Source organism: Channa argus, chromosome 14, assembly GCF_033026475.1.
Source record: "Channa argus isolate prfri chromosome 14, Channa argus male v1.0, whole genome shotgun sequence".
NCBI classification, from domain to species: Eukaryota; Metazoa; Chordata; class Actinopteri; order Anabantiformes; family Channidae; genus Channa; species Channa argus.
In genome coordinates this window covers 3,024,379-3,042,910 of record NC_090210.1, presented here as the reverse complement: position 1 = coordinate 3,042,910, position 18,532 = coordinate 3,024,379, and the positions used below count along the sequence as shown (strand labels likewise).

Sequence of the window (18,532 nt, the reverse complement as noted above, 5' to 3'; positions counted from 1 at the left end):
TGGGTGTGTTTGGCTGGCTCTGGGTCGGATTTAATTACAAAAACCTAGATTAAGAACAAGAAAACTACCTTGAAATATGGCAAGAATACAGACCAACATGCACATTGAGGAGTACAAACTGGGTCCATTCCATTGACAAGCAGCCTAATATTCCGCTTTCCTTCAGCAGTCACTAAAAACATTTGGTCATTACGGTTCCTCCTGAAAAAGTATATTTTCAGAGCTATTGACCTAGTTCTCCAAATGCCTTCATTTCCATAACAAAACAACTGCAGAGCAAAGATAATTGTAAATCTCAGTAAATACAGCCATTAATCTAATATTTTCATTGCTCCTGGTTATTTTTTTCACCTAACGTTATGTCACTACAGTACTGCATTCACCAATAATAAAACTATTATAATGCTTGTTACGACTTTGCCCGGAAAAGTAAATACACTATTAACTGGTCATCGGCCTTATTCTACAAAGAGTCCCTGAGTTATGTAAGAGGTACTGTAAATATGTAATTAACACAGCCTGATTCTAAAAGGAAGCATGTAATTGGTAATTACAGTTAATTTCAATTTAAACTATGTTCGCTTCCTGCTTTTCTTCATCTGCTAAGAACATGATTGAGATCCTGCTGGTGATTTCAAATCATCAAAGTAAAACGTGTAATTGAGAACCCTATGTACACTTTCTTGTAATTATCCACTTTTGACTGTTGACTTTCGTCTCAGGATTTTTCTGTGGTCTGGCAATGGTCTGTTCCAAGTGGCATTACTCCATAAATATCTGGTCTGGAAAGTTCTGCAAATCCTGTCTTCGAATATCAAATATGTCAAATTCAAAGACATTTTTCTCTTTAACGCTGAGCAGAGATGAAAAAAAAAAACTTGCTTGCTTTCCAATATTATAATTCATTATTTGGCATTTTAAACTAGGCTAAGTGTCTGTGCAACATCTCTCCTCTTATTCTCTTCTGCTGCCTTTCCTAATCTGACAAAATAAACAGCTGCATGCTCAACAAAATGATAATTTGCTCATTATTAATCATTTATCATGTGGCTAATGCAGCAATGTAGGGACAATAGTACATTTGGGTTAAACCAGGAAATAGGGATCATATCTAATCACATTATCAGATACGTGTGTAACAAGTAGGAGCGTCACTTTTGCATTGAATACATCCATATGATTAGAACAGCAATAACTTATCCGGCTCTGCACACTAGGGCGGAATTGTTGATGGGTTTGTTTGTAGGCAAAGTATCAAAGTAGTTTTAGATTTTATGACGTTTTCAAACGCAGCGTTTTGGCTGCATTGGGAATTACGAGGCAGCCGCCACTTGAAATTTCATGCCACCTCCTTAGAGAAAACAGTTTTCTAACAAATGTCTAGCTTTACTTCTGTTCCAGGTGTCAGTGGCAACACACATCAGCTTCCCTTGTGATAACAGTTCTGTTAATGTGTGAACAAATGTTACATCATTGCTCTCTTCTGCATGCTCCACTTTACCATTTTAGATGAGGGTAGAGTTGGGGAAGCAAAAGTGAACTGGTATCTTCTAGCTTCTGACTGACTTAACCCACCTGATCCAGGTCATCAGCATTGGAATAGTGGGATAGTGGGGATAGTAATCAGCTGAGATGGTTGTAAAACAAGCAGACCAGGGGGAACTGAAAACCCCTGATAAAAACCATCAGCTGACCTTACATCTGTTAAAGTTAGTTAAAGTTTTATTCTCATGAATTCAATAAATCAAATCATGTTTTAGTTCTGAACCAGGACTTTCAGCGACTTAAGCAAGACAATGTTAGAATTTTAGTAACTTTTTTCCCCAAAAGTACGCAAACATGATAATGTTTGTAAAAACAACTTGATTTAACTTCTATTTAATTCATTTGGGTGCAGTTCACATGCACAACGCTTTGCGGGATGATACCACCTCAACCTCATTGTGGAAGATTTGGTCAAACATGCTGACATTTTTGTTTTTTTACCATCTGGTAAATTCTTTTTCTGAAAGTGAGACTGTTTGTGACTTTAACTCTAGAGGGCCCTGTAGTTAGAGGTGGAGACGACTGCTGAGCCTCTATAGCGTGACTGAGCAAGACGCAGCTGTGAGGGGGTGTGAAAAGGCCTCTCTGCTGCTCTCAGCTGTGAAAACAGTTAACAAGACACATATACACACTCACACACACACACTTGGTATTTTTTTTATCTGATCATGAACAAATTGTGATCATATTACAAAGTACTGTACCTGTATCAGTATTCTTTCTGTGTAATTATGCCCCCTTATTTTTGGTAGATAAGATAAACTGTTCTTCACAGTGTTGTAAATATTAATGGAGCTAATAGAGCTTCACTAGCTAATCTAATGCATCATAAAACACAACAATACTCTGTAATACAATACTGCATCAGAAAGCTGATCTGAAAAGTTGTTTGTTGCATTTTCTTATCTGTCGTACAGCAGGTGAACTCACACATACTGTTCATGAATCATTTGAATTTCTAAGATTATGGACATAACAAACTATTTGGAATGAATTGATTGCGTGTCCCTTTCTCACAATAATCACGGTCATTGAATTCATAAAACTCTGGAAGAAAAAACCTAAATGATCCTCATTTGGATGGACAACTTGGTAAGTTTAAGCACAGAAATGACTTGTTTAGGTTTAGGAAACAACTTTAGAACTTCTGTAACACAACAGGAACTTCATCATCACAGTATCATTAATAGATGTGATTAATGTTGGGGAACTTTCATGGATTAAAAAAACAAACACACAATGTCTGAATCAGATGTCTCCATTTGCATTTGGTAATATAGGCGTGAGTGGTAACTTTAACTCAATCTTTTCTTAGAATGTATCAGAAATATGTTTTTATGTTATATTTCTGTCTTGCAAAACTTAGTATAAACATCACATCTTTCTTTTAACATACGGAAAATATCCACACAGAAATCCTATCTCGTTTAAGAGACAGCGTCAATCATCCGTAGCTTCAGTTGGGCCACACTTGGGACCAGTCTCCATCTGCACCTGGTGAGAAAGTCCTGCATGATGAAAATGAACTTGTGAGCCTCCAGCAGAGTCAGACACTGGTTTGTTTATGTCTTTCAGCCTGCATCGCGTGCCAGATGGGAGTCACCCCTGTCAACACCAATCCCAAAACATAGAATTCTCTTCCATAGAGACATTAGTCAGTATTGTTTACTATAGGCACTGTTTGTGTCATTACTATGTGTCTTACTCATCAGTAGGGTTGTTAAGTACGCTTCAAAATCCCCAGAAGAATAACACCGAAGAATTTCAGGGCTGTTTGTGGATGTGTGCCTCACTGCTTCTCTTTAGATTGTTAAGATATGTGCCTCACCCCAACTGACAGCTTTGGTTCAAGTACAGTAATGCGGCTTTTATTGTGGAGCTATTTCCCTGTCACCACTGAGACCATGTCAGGTGCTAGACAGGTTTCATTTTCCTAACTCATATGTAGACTTTATGTATGATCTACATATTTTCACCTTGAACATAACACAAATAAAACGTGTGACAGTAACATGCCAAATACTATTTTGCATGCAACAAACTGTGTGTGTGTGTGTAATGCTGTCAGCATTTGCCCAAATTATAATGAGGAGTTGTTCATAAATACAGTTATCTTAATGGATCTTAAGTTGACCTAGCAGTAGTTGCTTAGCAGCATGTGTTCAACAATTTATGTGTTGGATTCAGGTTAAAACCAGTAAGAAAACATCATTCACTGCACATGTAAAGCAGTGATTAAAGTTTCCATGAATCATTTTCATCACAGGGAGCAACACTACAATTATAAGCATCATTTTAATGATAAAAAAAGTCTGACCTGTTTTATGCTTCGTATCTTGTTTATACATTCGAGATTTCCACACCAGTTATTGCTGAACTTGTTTTTACTGCTACTTTTTAATGGATAATTGAGACTTATCATAACTTACGTTCATAGTTTTGTTCACTGCATCTATTGATGATGACACCATAATTATCAAACCACAAGGACTTTAATACAATTATGCCCAGTGCTGCAATAAGCATAATCAGTCAGATGGAATGACTGAATAACATTGACCGATGTTGATAAAATTGCAATCGAGCGCACCCAAAATGGAGACTTCATTGCGAACGGAAACTGTATGTATGCACATCCGTCATTGCAGAATAGATTCAAGCTGAATCAGGAACACGATCTCTAAACTGTCATACTTTTAGTAATATTTTTGCCATTTTCTTTTTCTCAATTTCTCCTTCTTTCCATCTTCCACTTTGCATGTGCATGTCAACACATCTTAAAGCTCCGCTTAACAAACCAGATTCATAAAGTGGAAATTTGCTGAAGATAAACAATGTTCAATTCCTGCAGTGTATTCTTCACTGTGCCCAAATGTCTGCCCACTAACTTTGTATGCAATAATACCAGCTGTGAAATTTGTCTGAACGTTCAGACAGAACTCTTGCAAACTGTCGCACCAGGTCCTTCAAATGTTTCTTGCCTCTTACACAAAGCTCTATATAGGCCTGCATCTGAAAGCTGAACACACACTTTTTAAATATATATATATATTTTTAAATAGTTCTGTCTTTTACCAGGGGATATAGCTTTTTCACGCAGCTGCTGTCTTAAGACAGCAATGGTTAATCAGTTATTAACTTTAAAGGTGTTTTTTCTTTCCCTGGGAATACTGGCAGTGTGTTTTGTCATTTAAGGACACTGATAATAATGGTCAAAGTGCCACAACAGAGGTAAGAATGTGCAGACATATAATACGACAGGTTGTTATGCAATAGCGGCTTAAAAACAGCATCTGCTCTCATTGTTCTGTTCTTTTTTTCTCAAAATGCCACCCTTTCCCATTACATCTGAATGGCTTGCTTACGGAGTGAAGGCAACGAGGATTTGGAAAATGTTTTTCTAAAGTTGACCTCATGTGTCACGATGAGTCATGCTTTGTTTATGGTTATTGTGAATGGACATCATAAGCTCCTATATTCGGGGAGTGCTCGCTCGTTCTTTCCACTGTAATCATTTACTGGCTCATCTCCTTTACTTATGGACTTGCAAGTGCGTACACTGTGATTCGCAACACATGGGCGTTTAAAAAAAAACGGTTAACAAAAGAAAAGCAGTAAACTTGGTACAAGCTATGCGAGGAAAGAAATCCTTTAGAGCCCGATGGTTTTTACTTACGGCTGCTGCGTAACTATAGTTGTACAGTTTGCACCTGTGCTGCAAAGAATGTCAACTATTCCAAGGGTTTTACTTTCTAGCTCTCTTGTAACTCGATAGACGGTGTTAATTATTTGTTCTCTCCAGTGTTTAAGAGATCAACATTTTTGTACTGTCGAGGATGTTACAGTAGCTCTTGATTTTCCCCAAACTTAAGTTCATTTGCAGTTCAATCATCTGCAAATCCACACGGTGGGATCACATTACAAATCATTCATCATTTGTGAATAGAAATTTGTGTCCGACGCAGAAAATGTACAAAATGTCAGTCTCCAATGTTTCTTTCTACAGTTTAAGCAACATGGTATTACGGATGGTGTTTTGACTGTCTCTGTGCCCCACATTGTTGTTTTGTTGGTAGTAGTTGTTTGATGCTGACTGAGGATAAAGTTACAAAGGCTTTTTCTTTCTCCTCCCCCCCCACTTTTTTTTTTCTTGCTCCATGACACGGCGAGCTTAGAATGACAAGAGGTCAGCGGATGGGAAATGCTTTCATCATGCCTGACTCTCTAACTTGGGCCATCCATTGTGTTTATATACAGGCAGAGTCTAAGTTCAGGCTTGTTAATGGAGTTCCCAGATCATCATTAGGTGCCAGGCACTGTCCCGTTTTAAAGTACATCTTTACTGTTTGCTGTTCAGTTGCTTGACTGACAACTTTACCGAGTATTTTTCATGCTTGGAGTATGTTTAACGTTGTGTACATTTCATTCATTTTTGCCAAAAATTGGACGCGGATCAAGATACAAAGATAGTACAATGGAACTGTGCATCACAGAAGTGGGATTTCCTTTCTTGTCCCATGGATCTGTCTGCCTGTTCTACTCTGATGTCACAGTCTGGGTCAAAGGTAAGAGACAGAAATCGGACAAAGGATAGACATTCATGTCCTTCAAAGAGACTAAAATAGAAATCACAATTTACCTAAGCTCTCAATCGACCTCATCATAACCCATCTTCCCTCCTCAGACCTGACAAACACAGGGTGTAGGAAAGAAAACATCCTTTCACAAGTTGTCCCGCTGCCAGTTTCCTGAGGTATACCCACTCGTGAAGAGTTTCTTGAACCTGAAACTTCCCTGTTAGGCAACAACAGCTGGTGAGTCATGGCAGTGGGCTGTGATTCTCACTGAAGATTACACACTGAAAATAGGTTTGGTCTCTTAAATACACTTCAGCCAAACAATAATGTTTCTCAGCTTTTTATAGCCTAAAACTGCCTCTGTCAAATTACTAAGGAATTTAAATTTCCTACTCTCTGTTGCCATGCAAGTCACTGTGTATGGATGCCCTTTCCAAACCTTTATTTGGCTTCTGATCTTCATGAATTAATTGAGCATTACTAGGTGTTTTTTTTTATTTTATTTTAACTTTCTATGTGTTTTCAGTATGCAAAAGCCTGAGACCACAAGTAAAGATGTTTCTGTTTTGCATTTGTCTTTAGTTTAACACACCCTTTTAGAGGAAACTAAAACTAACTCTTCTACAAAAGTCTTTGTTCTCATAGTGACCTGATTGAGTCACTGAACAAGGTTTCTCCATTAAAAACAGGTAGCATTTTAAGTTGTGTATGTATTTTTGCACAGTATGTACTGTATGATAGTACATTTTCTTTTTTTTAGGACCCCTGCAAGCCGTGAGCCCGGTGCAATGGCCTACTTTGCCTGATGGTACAGTCTGCCTGGATTGGATGTAAACAATCAACCAAACGTTCACCTGAAATTTAAGGGTTGTAACATTTCTTTTTAAAAAAATGGTGATTTTATTAAAGTTATATAATGATACAAAAAGGAATCAATTTAAATGTTGGTGAGTTTCCACCTTTAGGAGAAGGGTTTTTTTTGGGGGGGAAGAAGACTTCTTCATGCCATATTCTCTTTACTTTGGTTGTGTTCCAACTCACCAGATCTCAGGTGTAAATTTAATTATTCTATCGTCTGGTTCAAACCTTACCACACATGAATCATACATAGATTTGGCTCGTGTTCTATCACTCATGTTCGCAAGTCATAATCAGGAATGTTTATATAGACAACTGATTTATGTTGCTTTATCTGATGTTACTGATCGGATAGATGAAGAATGATTCATAAATAGGGTGGCGCAGAGTCTCTCACGCACTTTACTGGCATGGGCTGATTGGATGATTGTGCAAGTTTGTCCTTGCAATATTCTTTGAAAGCCTTGCTGGGCACATGGCCTAATGGCTTTACGTAAGATAGCCTTCAACAACTGGTGAAATACAGGGAAACAAAAACAGGCTTCAGCAGCAGCATAGCTACTATAAAACTGAGCTAGTTAATAATTAGAAAATAGGTGAGCAATAACTGCTGATGACTTCAGACATTATGAATGCTGCATTAATCTGTCTTAGATCTCTAAACTGAAGATTACAAAAGACGATCACGTTACAGTTTACATTCTCCTCGTTGTAGACATACCACACACCAAGAAACACATTTGCTTTGCTTAGGAGTAAAAATGTCTGGCTCTGAAAGAATTCATTTCTTGGTAAGCACAGGTATGCTGTTTTTAGACGTGAGTCATGTCCGGCTATTCAAAAACAAAAAGAACAAAAAAAAACAAAACACCATAAATTTATTAGAATACTAGGCTATGAAAAACTTATATTTTATAATTGACAACACTGTCTGTAAGATTTTAGATTTAAGATTCTAACTTTACGTTTAAAAACGTATGAGACATCTGGACTAGTAACATTCAAAAATCTACAGTGACGTCTGCTGTCTGACGATTTTCAAAAGATTATAAGAAGAAGGTTGTGGGAGATTCTTTCACTGACTAACAAGGGCCAGTTGGTTTTGAAAACTACTACTACTTATAATAATAATTGGTTTTATTTAAAAGCACTTGACATTTGTTAACAAATCTCAAAGTGCTAAGACTAGTAAGTAAAAGTGTAAACAGATGTTCAAGTCTAAAAAATGCTAAACTGACTGTGTCTCCTTTTACTCACTCCGTCATACAAATTTCTGAACAAAAAGTCTACTTAAGCAGATCAGAGCCCTTACGTGGATTTCAAACTGTTGGCCGTGTGATTGTTGAAAGGTACCATTCATTTGAATTTCTAAGGCCAATATAACATTTGGAAATTATGGTTGTTTGTTTGTTTTTTTTTATAAATGTGAGCAACACAGTAACACTTTATGTCTGTGAAAATCCTCAGTCATCCAGCTTTGGTTATCTGAAGATTGACTTACGTCAACTGGACTCGGCAGCTGTAGCTCAGTTGGCAGTCGCCCATGGACCACAGGGTTTTGATCCACCAAGACCAAACACCAAAACACAAGAGGAGCAACATGGTGTATGAAATCCAGTGCGGTGAAGAGTGCTTGAAGCTCTACATTAGAGAAATGAGGATGGCCCAGCACAGGAGAAACGACACCCCAGGACCAGAATCAGCAGTGTACCTACAAGGATATAGGACACTCGTTTGAGGATGATAATGTACAAATCTTGACACAGAAGACAGATGACCTGCTCTGGAAGAAATAGCCACTTTATTTTAAGTAGACTTTAAGACTTTAAGAAGTCCAGTTGACATGATCCAATCTTGTAACACTTTATTTCTCTGCAATAAAAAATGCGTAATGTGCCATAAAATAATTCTACCGACTCTATGAAAATCAGTGAGGTAACAAACAACATAAAATGAAATGTGGTGACATTTTGTAATTTTCAAGAAGTAACATGGTAACAGTAACTGCATTGCACTGCATTATAATCATTACAAATGATGTAGGTCAACCTGGTGCTATTAATTCTGCATTCTGCATGAGATGGTACCAAAATAAACATCAACCTTGTAAAACCATAAAATGTACATTACACCATCACAGTATTGCCTAAGTACACCCCCACACCCAGAGTGGGTTGTTTTAAATAGAATGGCATGAACTAATAGTTAACTACAGTGTATAATAACTTCCCCTTCGAAATTGAGATTGTAAAATGTTGTAAGACTGTGAAATAATGGTGCTATTATGCACCATATACCAGATCAATCTTTGAAGAGTCTGTCAATGATTTTTAGTATACAAATCTCAACAATAATGCCACAGACATGGAAGTTTTAAAATAGAGAGAACATATCTGAAAGGTTATGACTAAATGACATATATATCAAACGCAACTTTTCTTTGAATTAGGTCAATATAACTGATGGGGATGTTATTAGTTTCACAGGCATTTAGTCATAAACCAGAATTTGGCCCTTATGGCGGCACTGGGATCTGGAAGATAACATGAATACTACATTGTGAGAGGATAATGGGATACATTGTCCATCAGTGTTTCAAATTTAATGAGAAATTTAATCATGTAATTATTTCATGACAACGTGAAAAGTCAGGGCTCCAAACCCTCTGGGGCCATAAGTGTCAGAACAAGCGTTTGTGTCAATCCCCTGAACAGATTTTAGGGCAATTATAAAATCAAAATATTACTCACGGTGGAACCATAACAAATGTTAGACAATAACTACATTCACAAGATCAGGGAACAATGATACAATCTGGCAACTCCTTCAATAGCTGTTATGTATGATATTTCAATCTGGGCCAAAGTAGTGGATGGGCCAAGCAGCCATCATTGCCATCCCTAGCTCTTCAGTGTAACAGATAGTTTAAGCTTGTGCTAACACTGAGCTCAGCATTGATCTGATGCAGCTCTGTGCTGGGCCAAAGATCCAGTGATGTGTGGACTCAGAATAGCAGGTAGGAGCAGGCTAATTCGCCTTTTTGAGAGTTTGTTGTTTCTCCAAAATGTCATAAAATATACTTTACTGTTGTCAGTAGGAGTCAGTGGACCAAAATGAGTGTGCATCCACACACACATTCTTCTTGCACACACTCATCAAACATGCTGTAAACATTCCTGCATTCATGCACATTATAAGTCAACTCGCACGAGGCTTGGAGCACTGTGCTGAGCTCAGGTCCAGCTGAGAAAACTGATTCAGAACAGGTCTGGAGGCGTGTGGCTTGGAAATAAATATCATTAAGCTCAGCTGTCAAATTGCATTTGGCTCTGTGCAGTGTGTCGCCATCCATTCGGGCTTGGCCATCCTCCATGCAAGTGCCGGCTTTCTGTCTTTTCTCTTAAACACACACACACACACACACATACGCAGTTTAAAATGCTTTAACCACCAATCACAAAGAGACAGACACAAACACATGCACAGACACATTTACATACACACTTAGACCACCTGTGAGATATGTTTATGAACTCTACCAGAGACCACACGGAAAACAGACCCCGCTTTTATTTCACTTTAAGCACAAAACATCTAAATAGCCTCATTCATTTAGATCCAAAATGCAGCTTGGTCGGTAGGAAACAAGGATTACAAAGTTATGCTGTGATCACAGACAAAAAGCTGCTTTTGTAAACAAGCACAAACACACACTGGAAGGGTTGCTGCTCTGTATTTAAAGGCATGAGAGTAAACATTTTTCACTGCTACTTTGCCTTTTGGTGTTTTACCGAGACAGTGCAATCAAATTAGGAAAGACAACCCTGGTAACAAAAGCAACAGATATATATAATATGTCAACGAAATACTAACAATAAACAAGACGACGACGATTATTATTATCCTGGATCCACAGTACATTAAATCATCTTGACAGGAAGGCATTTGTCCTCTTATTGACTTCTATCTGTGTAGGTGTAAATAGGGTGTGTGCTGGTAAATCTGTGTTTGTTTCGTGCAAAGCCAAAGTTTTACAGGCACTCACCTAAAGGGAGTTCCTGCTCCCATTTGCACGCAGGGCCTTTTGTTGTCTATGCTGTAAGGGTTTTTTTTTTCCCTCAGTCTTCTTTTCTCTCATTTCAAAATAACCCAAACAGGTCCTGTAGACGTAGTAACAGCGATATTATCTAAGCGCACTTAACCTGAAGGGGATCCCATCACAGAGATTTTTGGTTTTTTTTTTTCCTGCCTGCACGAATGAAGCCTGAAGGCCTTCAGACAGGCAAAACAAGTTGAGCACGATTAGGGCAGGCGAAGCCCTGCTAACAGTTTTTTTCATAGGTAGCTTTAAATAATGGTTTCTTTTACCTAGTTAATACATTATTAGTATCCGGACCTTATACAGGACCTGGGCTTTTAAAATATCCAAATTTAGGTTCTCAGTCAGTATAAGCTATTGATGATATTGCAAGTAACAAGTAGCCTGTGTGTAAAATGAGAATGAAGGCAGCAAAGCATGGCCTCACACAACTGCTTCAGAGAGAGATGAAGCTTGTAGATTATTGGTCAGTCATACTGGCACACAGGCCTAATTGTAACAGGGAAAGAAGCAAAGCTCACTCAAAACCAGCGTGATTCATATAATGCATAATCTCTTTCTCTTGATATTTTGGCGGTTTTGTGTATAGCAGTTTTACACTGAACACTGTGGAGCTATAAAAAGCGTGCTTTGGTTTTTCTGGACATAAGAGATAATCTAGGCATTAATGAAAAGAATAATCATAACATTTGTCATCTGGATGTGGCCGGAAGTAATGAGGTCTCTGATTAAACAAAAAACTCTGCAGGTCTTTTAGTTTTTCAGATGCTATGAGGTATATCATAATATGATCATAATGCGTATCTGGGGTGTCCATTTGAATGCTGATGTGAACGCATTGACATCTGACTGGCAGAACAAACAGATGAGCCTGAAGATCCATTGAGGTCTTTAATAATCCAGGGTGTGGAGCAAACTAATGTCAAACAAAAGAATATAAATAAACATATTTATGAATGTTCGTATAATGTCCTCTTTTAGTTTACACAAGACACTCCCTCAGTGTAAAGATCCACCCTGTTAACCTAATATTTTAATTCCAGACTTAAGCTGCCCTTGCACTTGTTCTTTGATCATCGTGGTTGCATATGGCTTTAGGTTTCTTTCTGAACATTTGTATTTCAAGGGATTGTGTCTGACTGAATTTGTCCATTGCTATGGTGACATTAGTTGCAAACACAAGAAGAAAAGAGAGAACATGCTTTGGGTTGTTTGCAGATTTTAATTGTTTCTATTTTTGTTATGTAAAGTGGCCTCATTCTGAAAGTAGTGCATGAAAACACACGCCAAACTGTGGAGTCTGCCCTTCTGCTGGATGTAAATGATGTCCATTGGAGTTTTACGTTGTTTTGATAATAATTTGTAACATTACATTAAAAAACTAATAATGATTTCATTGTTAGAAGAAATATATAAAAATATGTAAAATAATAAGTCTTGGTGTGTAAAGGTTTTATCAGAGCAGCCATTAGACTACGTAAATTAAAACTGTATCTGTGCTAAACGCATGGCAGCACAGATGTTTATAAATTCTTTGGAGAAAACTGCATCTCTGTACCAAAATAAATAACAAAAAACATAAATAATAATAATAATCATTATCCGCATCAGCATCTTCTGTAAACCAGTAGACATTTTTGATGATTAAAACCTGTCCAGTCTACAATATATAAGATCAGGAGAGATGACGAATGTTCAACAGCTGCCTTCACAGGGTAAAAGCTACGAATTGTGTTTTTTTTTTTTTAACTGCAAAGTAGTTTATGGTGAAAAACAGCTTAGGAGTTTGGTGCATCGTTAGAGGACCAGATTTAATCGTGCCTGTCTGGGGGTAAATTGGGACAGGTCACAAAGTCCTTCTCTAAACTTTGGGCCACAAAGTAAATGAATACATGCTACCCCAACCGCCCCCCCCCCCCCCCCCCACCAAATTCACCCCTCCTCATCCTCATCCCCAGTCCCAGTAGAAATTGGGGAGGTTTGTGTCAGGAAGGGCATCCAGTGTAAAATGTGCCAAATCAACATATGAACAAGGTCAAATCTGCTGTGGTGACCCTGAACTTGTGGGATTAGCAGAAAGGCTTATTTGATCCTGCCTTCTCTCCACCATGTTGTAATGATGTTAACAGTTCTGCAGCCCTGCTGCTTGTCAGTAACAGCTTATGGTGCTCTGTCCACTTACTAGACCGCCTCAACACAGACCTCACTGCCCAAAACCCCAAGAGAATAAATAGAGAACAAAATAACCCCCCTTTACTTAAAGCCTTCATTTTCATCACTCACACTGTTATTATGTTTTAACCCCCCTTTTTGGGTGGAAATTATTTCAGCATAAACAACATCCTTATCACAGCCACAATCTTGCTGCGTCTTTGACAGTTTTTACCTTGTTCCCCATTTTAGTCTAAACATTAGAAAGGAGTTGTGGAGTGGTGGACTGACACAGACCCTCTGCATGAGGTGTATGTCTATAAACCAGTCTCCTGGCTACACCAACAGGCCACCACACCAACCTTGGTCACAGAGTGACCATGTCAATGGTAAGTGAAATAGCCTATGGTGCTGAACTGAAAGAGATCACACGGGTAAGATTTTGAAGATTTCAAAATGTTTTTTTAAATTTTTATACTTCTCACCATCTTGAAAACCCGACTACCATAGTCTGAGGCTTGTTACAATATAATATTTTGTATCCTAATTGGCATTATGAATATAAGCTTTGTGAAACCGAAAAGGTTTATTTTTACGCAGCGATCATTTGCTGCTTGACAGTTGCATAACATCCTAAGAGAGTTGATAACACATCTACACATATGACTGTGCTACAGCAGCTTCTTGGTGCTAGAGTGGTTTGCTCATGCTGAGAACCTATAGTGCAGTAGCACCTGTGGACGTCTTTTGTTGCCTCAGTTTTGGGTTGTTTTCCCCCCCTATTTATTTGGCAGCTCATTTGCTTTATTTCTGAAATGGCAAAGACAAAAATAGAAACTTCCTAAACCAGCAACAGGCAAGAGCCTGCTTTCATTCCTTCCTCCAGTGCCAATTTTCTTTTCAGGAGACATGAGAGAACTTGATCTGTGTTTGCTGTCATCTTTCAATTTACACCCCACAGACTGCTTATATGTAAGCGCGGTATGAAGGCTCGTGAAAATGGGTAAACTTAGCAAAAAGTCGCAAAACAAAACTGCCATACAAACAAATCGTGATACCCGAGTTGGCAGAGCTGAAAAGAAGGAAAGTGTCCAGAGGGTGGGACCAAAAATTCACCTGAAGAAAAACACCCTACCGTAGGCCGTCTGCTGATGACTAAGAACACACACATGTTTGTGCAAACCCATAATACTCCAGTTAAATACAGAGACAATGCCAACAGGGTTTCAAAACAGACTTGTACTTAGCGGCTGGTGAAATATTTTGAGGTGGGTTGTATTGTACAGTGATAATAAACACATGACTGCTTTAAATAGCATGAAGGAATGCAAGGAATCAAGATGAAATTGCGTCTCTATTTTCAACCACTGACTACAGCCTTTACGCCGTGAGACACTTTTTGATCTTACCAGCGAAATCTTCTGTCTAACAGCTTTGGTCTTTACACCTGCAGTCAACTAAATGTATTTATTCTTTTTCCTCATGCCCTCCGACAAATGACCGGAAAACTATTTTCTTCTACAAACAACTGGGCAGAGGGAACTTATTAGACGTCATGGGCTTGAGACTGTGTCTCTTTCATGAGTTACTGCTGTTTAACTGGAGCTGAGAGCTTACAAAAGGGGAGAGGAAACTGATGAATTGCAGTGCTCCAACATATCATGTGCAATAAACACCAAATTATAAGGGAGTTCTCATGCAACCCATGCACTGTATACGTGTGGAGACAGGCATCAATTTAATACTATATTCCTGAATATATGCAAGCGATTAATTATGTTGCCATGGCTTGGAAATTCTTGAATGTTTAGAAAATGGAAATGGTGCCAACAAGTCACTGAAATGTATCAACAACAACCACGGTGTTACTCATTGAAGTCTGACTGCATGTTTCCAAGTGTTACTCATTTCAACATCGACAGCATATCAACAAGAGGTAATACCTCTAGACTGGAGTCATACTGACAGTATGCTTTACCCAAATACACACATTTTAAAATCAGCTTCAAATTTGACAAGAAATATGGAGTTTTTATGGGCAGAGTGAGCGTCTCTACATCTTAGCGACAAGCTTTTCCATTTTCATGGCTTACAGGTGTGAACAGAGTTAATAAAAACTGAGAGGCCTTTTGTGATCTATTGTCTGCAGAAGGACACTGCACTAGTGTTCATAAATCTCTCAACACTTTTGCTGTCGGAGAAAGTTTGAGACAAGAGGCATTAAAGTAATTTATGGCAGCACAATACGTCACTAAATGAGGAGACTAACTACGGAGACACATAACTAAACTCTGAGCTAATTTTAATTCTATTGTCTGTAGTTAAGAGACGATTGAAACATATGATCTTCCACAATATAAAAATCTTTTACAAGCTGTTAAATTCACAGATAGATCCCAGATGTATTTTGTAATTTTAGTTATAAATATTAGTAACATTTCTTTTAAAGCAAGTAGTTAGCAGTCTCTGGTGATGAGCGTCCAGAAATTGTGAATAAATGATTTTGGTCCATGTTGCCTGCAAAGTCTTTCTAGAAGAAAACAAGTTAAAATAATATCAAGTAAATGTTTTAACCAATGATGATGCTTATTTAGCCCATTTGTAAAATGTGCCTTAATAACATGTGGCACAGCTCTGGCAGTGTGCAGCACTGATTCTAGATTCCACCTGTAAAGTCATAGCTGATAAGCTGTTATTAAGAAGACTCTGATGTACACAAGAATACACAGAGAATCCCGACGGCCTCACAAGCTGCTACATGCATTGAACAGAATGAATACATGGTATTTGAGCTGCTGTCATTGTGCGGTTAGCTTACAGGTATATATCGTCGACATGCCACCTTTCAAAATAATGACTTCACCGCAAATTGAGCGTCAAGCTGAGCACAAACAGATTATTACCTGAAAATCAAAACATTTACGACAGTAAAAACATGTACTTTTGCATGCAAATCAGCTCGAAAGGTATAGTTTGCATAAGCAAAGCATAAACCGCTTATAGCACGGTGACAGCAGCGGCAACATTGGTTTCTATCTGCTGTATGAAGATATTATTTTCCCATTTGACCATTTGGTGCCAATGTTGCAGTTCAACCAACGGAACGAGTGATTTGGTCTAGTAATTAGCAGGAAATAAACTTACTAATTTCACAAAGATGTGTTGTTACTTTCAACGTAACTACCAAATGAACCTGAGGGGGGTGAGTGGAAGGAGAACTGGCCTGTCAAGCAGCGATGCACGAGAATGAAATATTGATATCAGTCTATTGTTGGCCGCCTTTTCACTATTGTATTGACAATTGAATCACAAATAAATCCCCCATATTCCAAAGTCTTCCAACACCTTTAGGCCGTGTAGTGCTGAGCAACGAGGACTATTTGTTATAGAGAAAACACACAATAAAGCGGTTTCTATGTGGGCTGTTAGGTGTGAACGGTTTTCATGCCAAATTAAGGGAAGCGCTGAACAGAGCACACGCACGTCTCTACACTGCTGTCAAGTTACGCATGTTTGGTCATATAGATGCTACACGCCAAAAATAGTGTAGAGCATTTTTGATCACTATGAGGATGTAAAGAATTAGTAACTGCCTGAATTTGACAAACGGCTCTGAGCCACCTGCAGGCGCGGCACCTTTCACATGCAAAGGAAACACACGCCACCTGGTTGTTTCAGGTGAAATAGACCCAGGATGTTCACCGGATCACAGTTCACAGGTGAGTCAGTCCTCAAGGTTTTTGTTTTTCATGTACAACATACTCTTGCTAATTTCTTCCATTTCTATACGCACTTTTTCCTATGAGCCATTGTTTTATTACATACTGCCGTGCACGCATTTTGAACATATTTCTCAAACTCTTTCAGACCTATAAAGCCCCTCCTTCTTGGGTTGGTCCTGAGGTAAGACGCATATAAACCGCGGCTCACAGGTTGTAGGTGAGACAGGCTTCAGTGCTCAGACAGGTATGACAACGGGGAAGCAAGTAATTGGACTCCATTCGAAACAGACTGCGTCTTGACACACGGAACTTACGGACTTTACGCGGAGAATATTTTGGACATATAAAGGAGAAGGAGCACTGCCAAACAGCATGAAGTTGGAGGTGTTGTGCGGGAGCCACCATAACATGAAACATTTCGAGATGTCTAGTGATGGAGACGGGAATGTGCGCTCTCCTCTGTCCACTGAGGAGGAGCTGGGGTCGGATGGGGACTACGTGGCACACAGTCCTACACCTGTTACTCCGTGCGAGAGCAGCAAGTCAAAGCCGTACACACGGAGACCTAAACCTCCATTCTCATACATCGCACTTATAGCCATGGCTATCCGGGACTCCCAGTCTGGACGCCTGACTCTGGCGGAAATAAACGACTATCTGATGAAAAAGTTCCCGTTCTTCAGGGGCAGCTACACTGGCTGGAGGAACTCAGTTCGACACAACTTGTCTCTAAATGACTGCTTCCTCAAAGTGCTCCGGGACCCCTCCAGACCTTGGGGGAAGGACAATTACTGGATGCTCAATCCTCACAGCGAATACACGTTTGCTGACGGCGTGTTCCGGCGCAGGAGAAAGCGCATCAACAAAAAGTTCAGCAGAGAACAGGAGGTGTCCGAGCAGGCAGAGGAGTCGCCGAGTGTTTCGCAGTGTGCAGCAGCCCCCGCGAACGACGCCAGCGGCAAGTTCACTAGCTCCTTTGCTATAGACAGCATCCTCAGCAGGCCCTTCAAGAGAGACTCGAACAAAGAACATTTGTGCTACCCGCCTGTATTCACTTGGCCGTGCTACGCCGAAGCAGTGACGCCCCATTCACACACAGCTGCCTCATTCCCATACGTTAAGGCGCATATGGACCCCTATGCTGCTGCGCATGTGTCAAACGCCTATGGACTGTTTTCCCAAACAGTGCTGCAATATCTTAACTAACTTCCAAGTCTTTTTATGAGTAGAAATCGTCCATATGCACTGATGATGGGCCCAGAGGAGGAAGCAGACCACGCTCACAAGGCAGAAATTGGTGTTTAGGATAACGTGGGATTTCACATCATTATGGTGCCATGGTGTTACGTTTTGGTATTTTTTATTTTTTTTTATTCTTAAAAAGCATTATGTGATTTGATGTTTTGCCTAAGACAATTGTGTCCTGTAAATGTTACTGACCTTATGCACTTTGGCTTTTTGTGTCGCTTTCTTTGAAAATGTGCTATTCTATTTACAATCAAATAATAAAATAAAAAACCGAAATTAACTCACGTTGGTCTGTGTTTTCTACAACATATACGTGCGACAGATTACCACCT

General features: G+C 39.1%; 1 protein-coding gene and 2 long non-coding RNA genes across 4 annotated transcripts; 2 read left to right on the top strand and 1 right to left on the bottom strand.

The window, feature by feature from the left end:
* Positions 1-366: 366 nt before the first annotated feature.
* Positions 367-11,189, bottom strand: LOC137098908 (uncharacterized). The gene is made up of 3 exons (XR_010910666.1): positions 11,026-11,189; positions 8,482-8,691; positions 367-3,039 (listed from the first exon to the last, which is right to left on the bottom strand). It is a non-coding gene; the product is annotated as an uncharacterized lncRNA (long non-coding RNA).
* Positions 4,723-8,580, top strand: LOC137098907 (uncharacterized). Of its 2 annotated transcripts, none has more exons than XR_010910665.1 (4): positions 4,723-6,110; positions 6,230-6,359; positions 6,883-6,989; positions 8,448-8,580. It is a non-coding gene; the product is annotated as an uncharacterized lncRNA (long non-coding RNA). The 2 variants fall into 2 exon arrangements; XR_010910664.1 differs by having other exon boundaries at positions 6,230-6,413.
* A 5,977-nt stretch (positions 11,190-17,166) lies between the features above and the next one.
* On the top strand, positions 17,167-18,480 carry foxq1a (forkhead box Q1a). Its single transcript, XM_067474662.1, has one exon. The coding sequence runs from the start codon at positions 17,325-17,327 to the stop codon at positions 18,156-18,158; it is 834 nt and encodes a 277-aa protein (XP_067330763.1). The 5' UTR covers positions 17,167-17,324; the 3' UTR covers positions 18,159-18,480.
* Positions 18,481-18,532: the final 52 nt, after the last annotated feature.

What these genes read in the sequence shown, in the direction of transcription:
- foxq1a (XM_067474662.1), top strand. Translation starts at nt 17,325, where the DNA reads ATGAAGTTGGAGGTGTTGTGCGGGAGCCACCATAACATGAAACATTTC.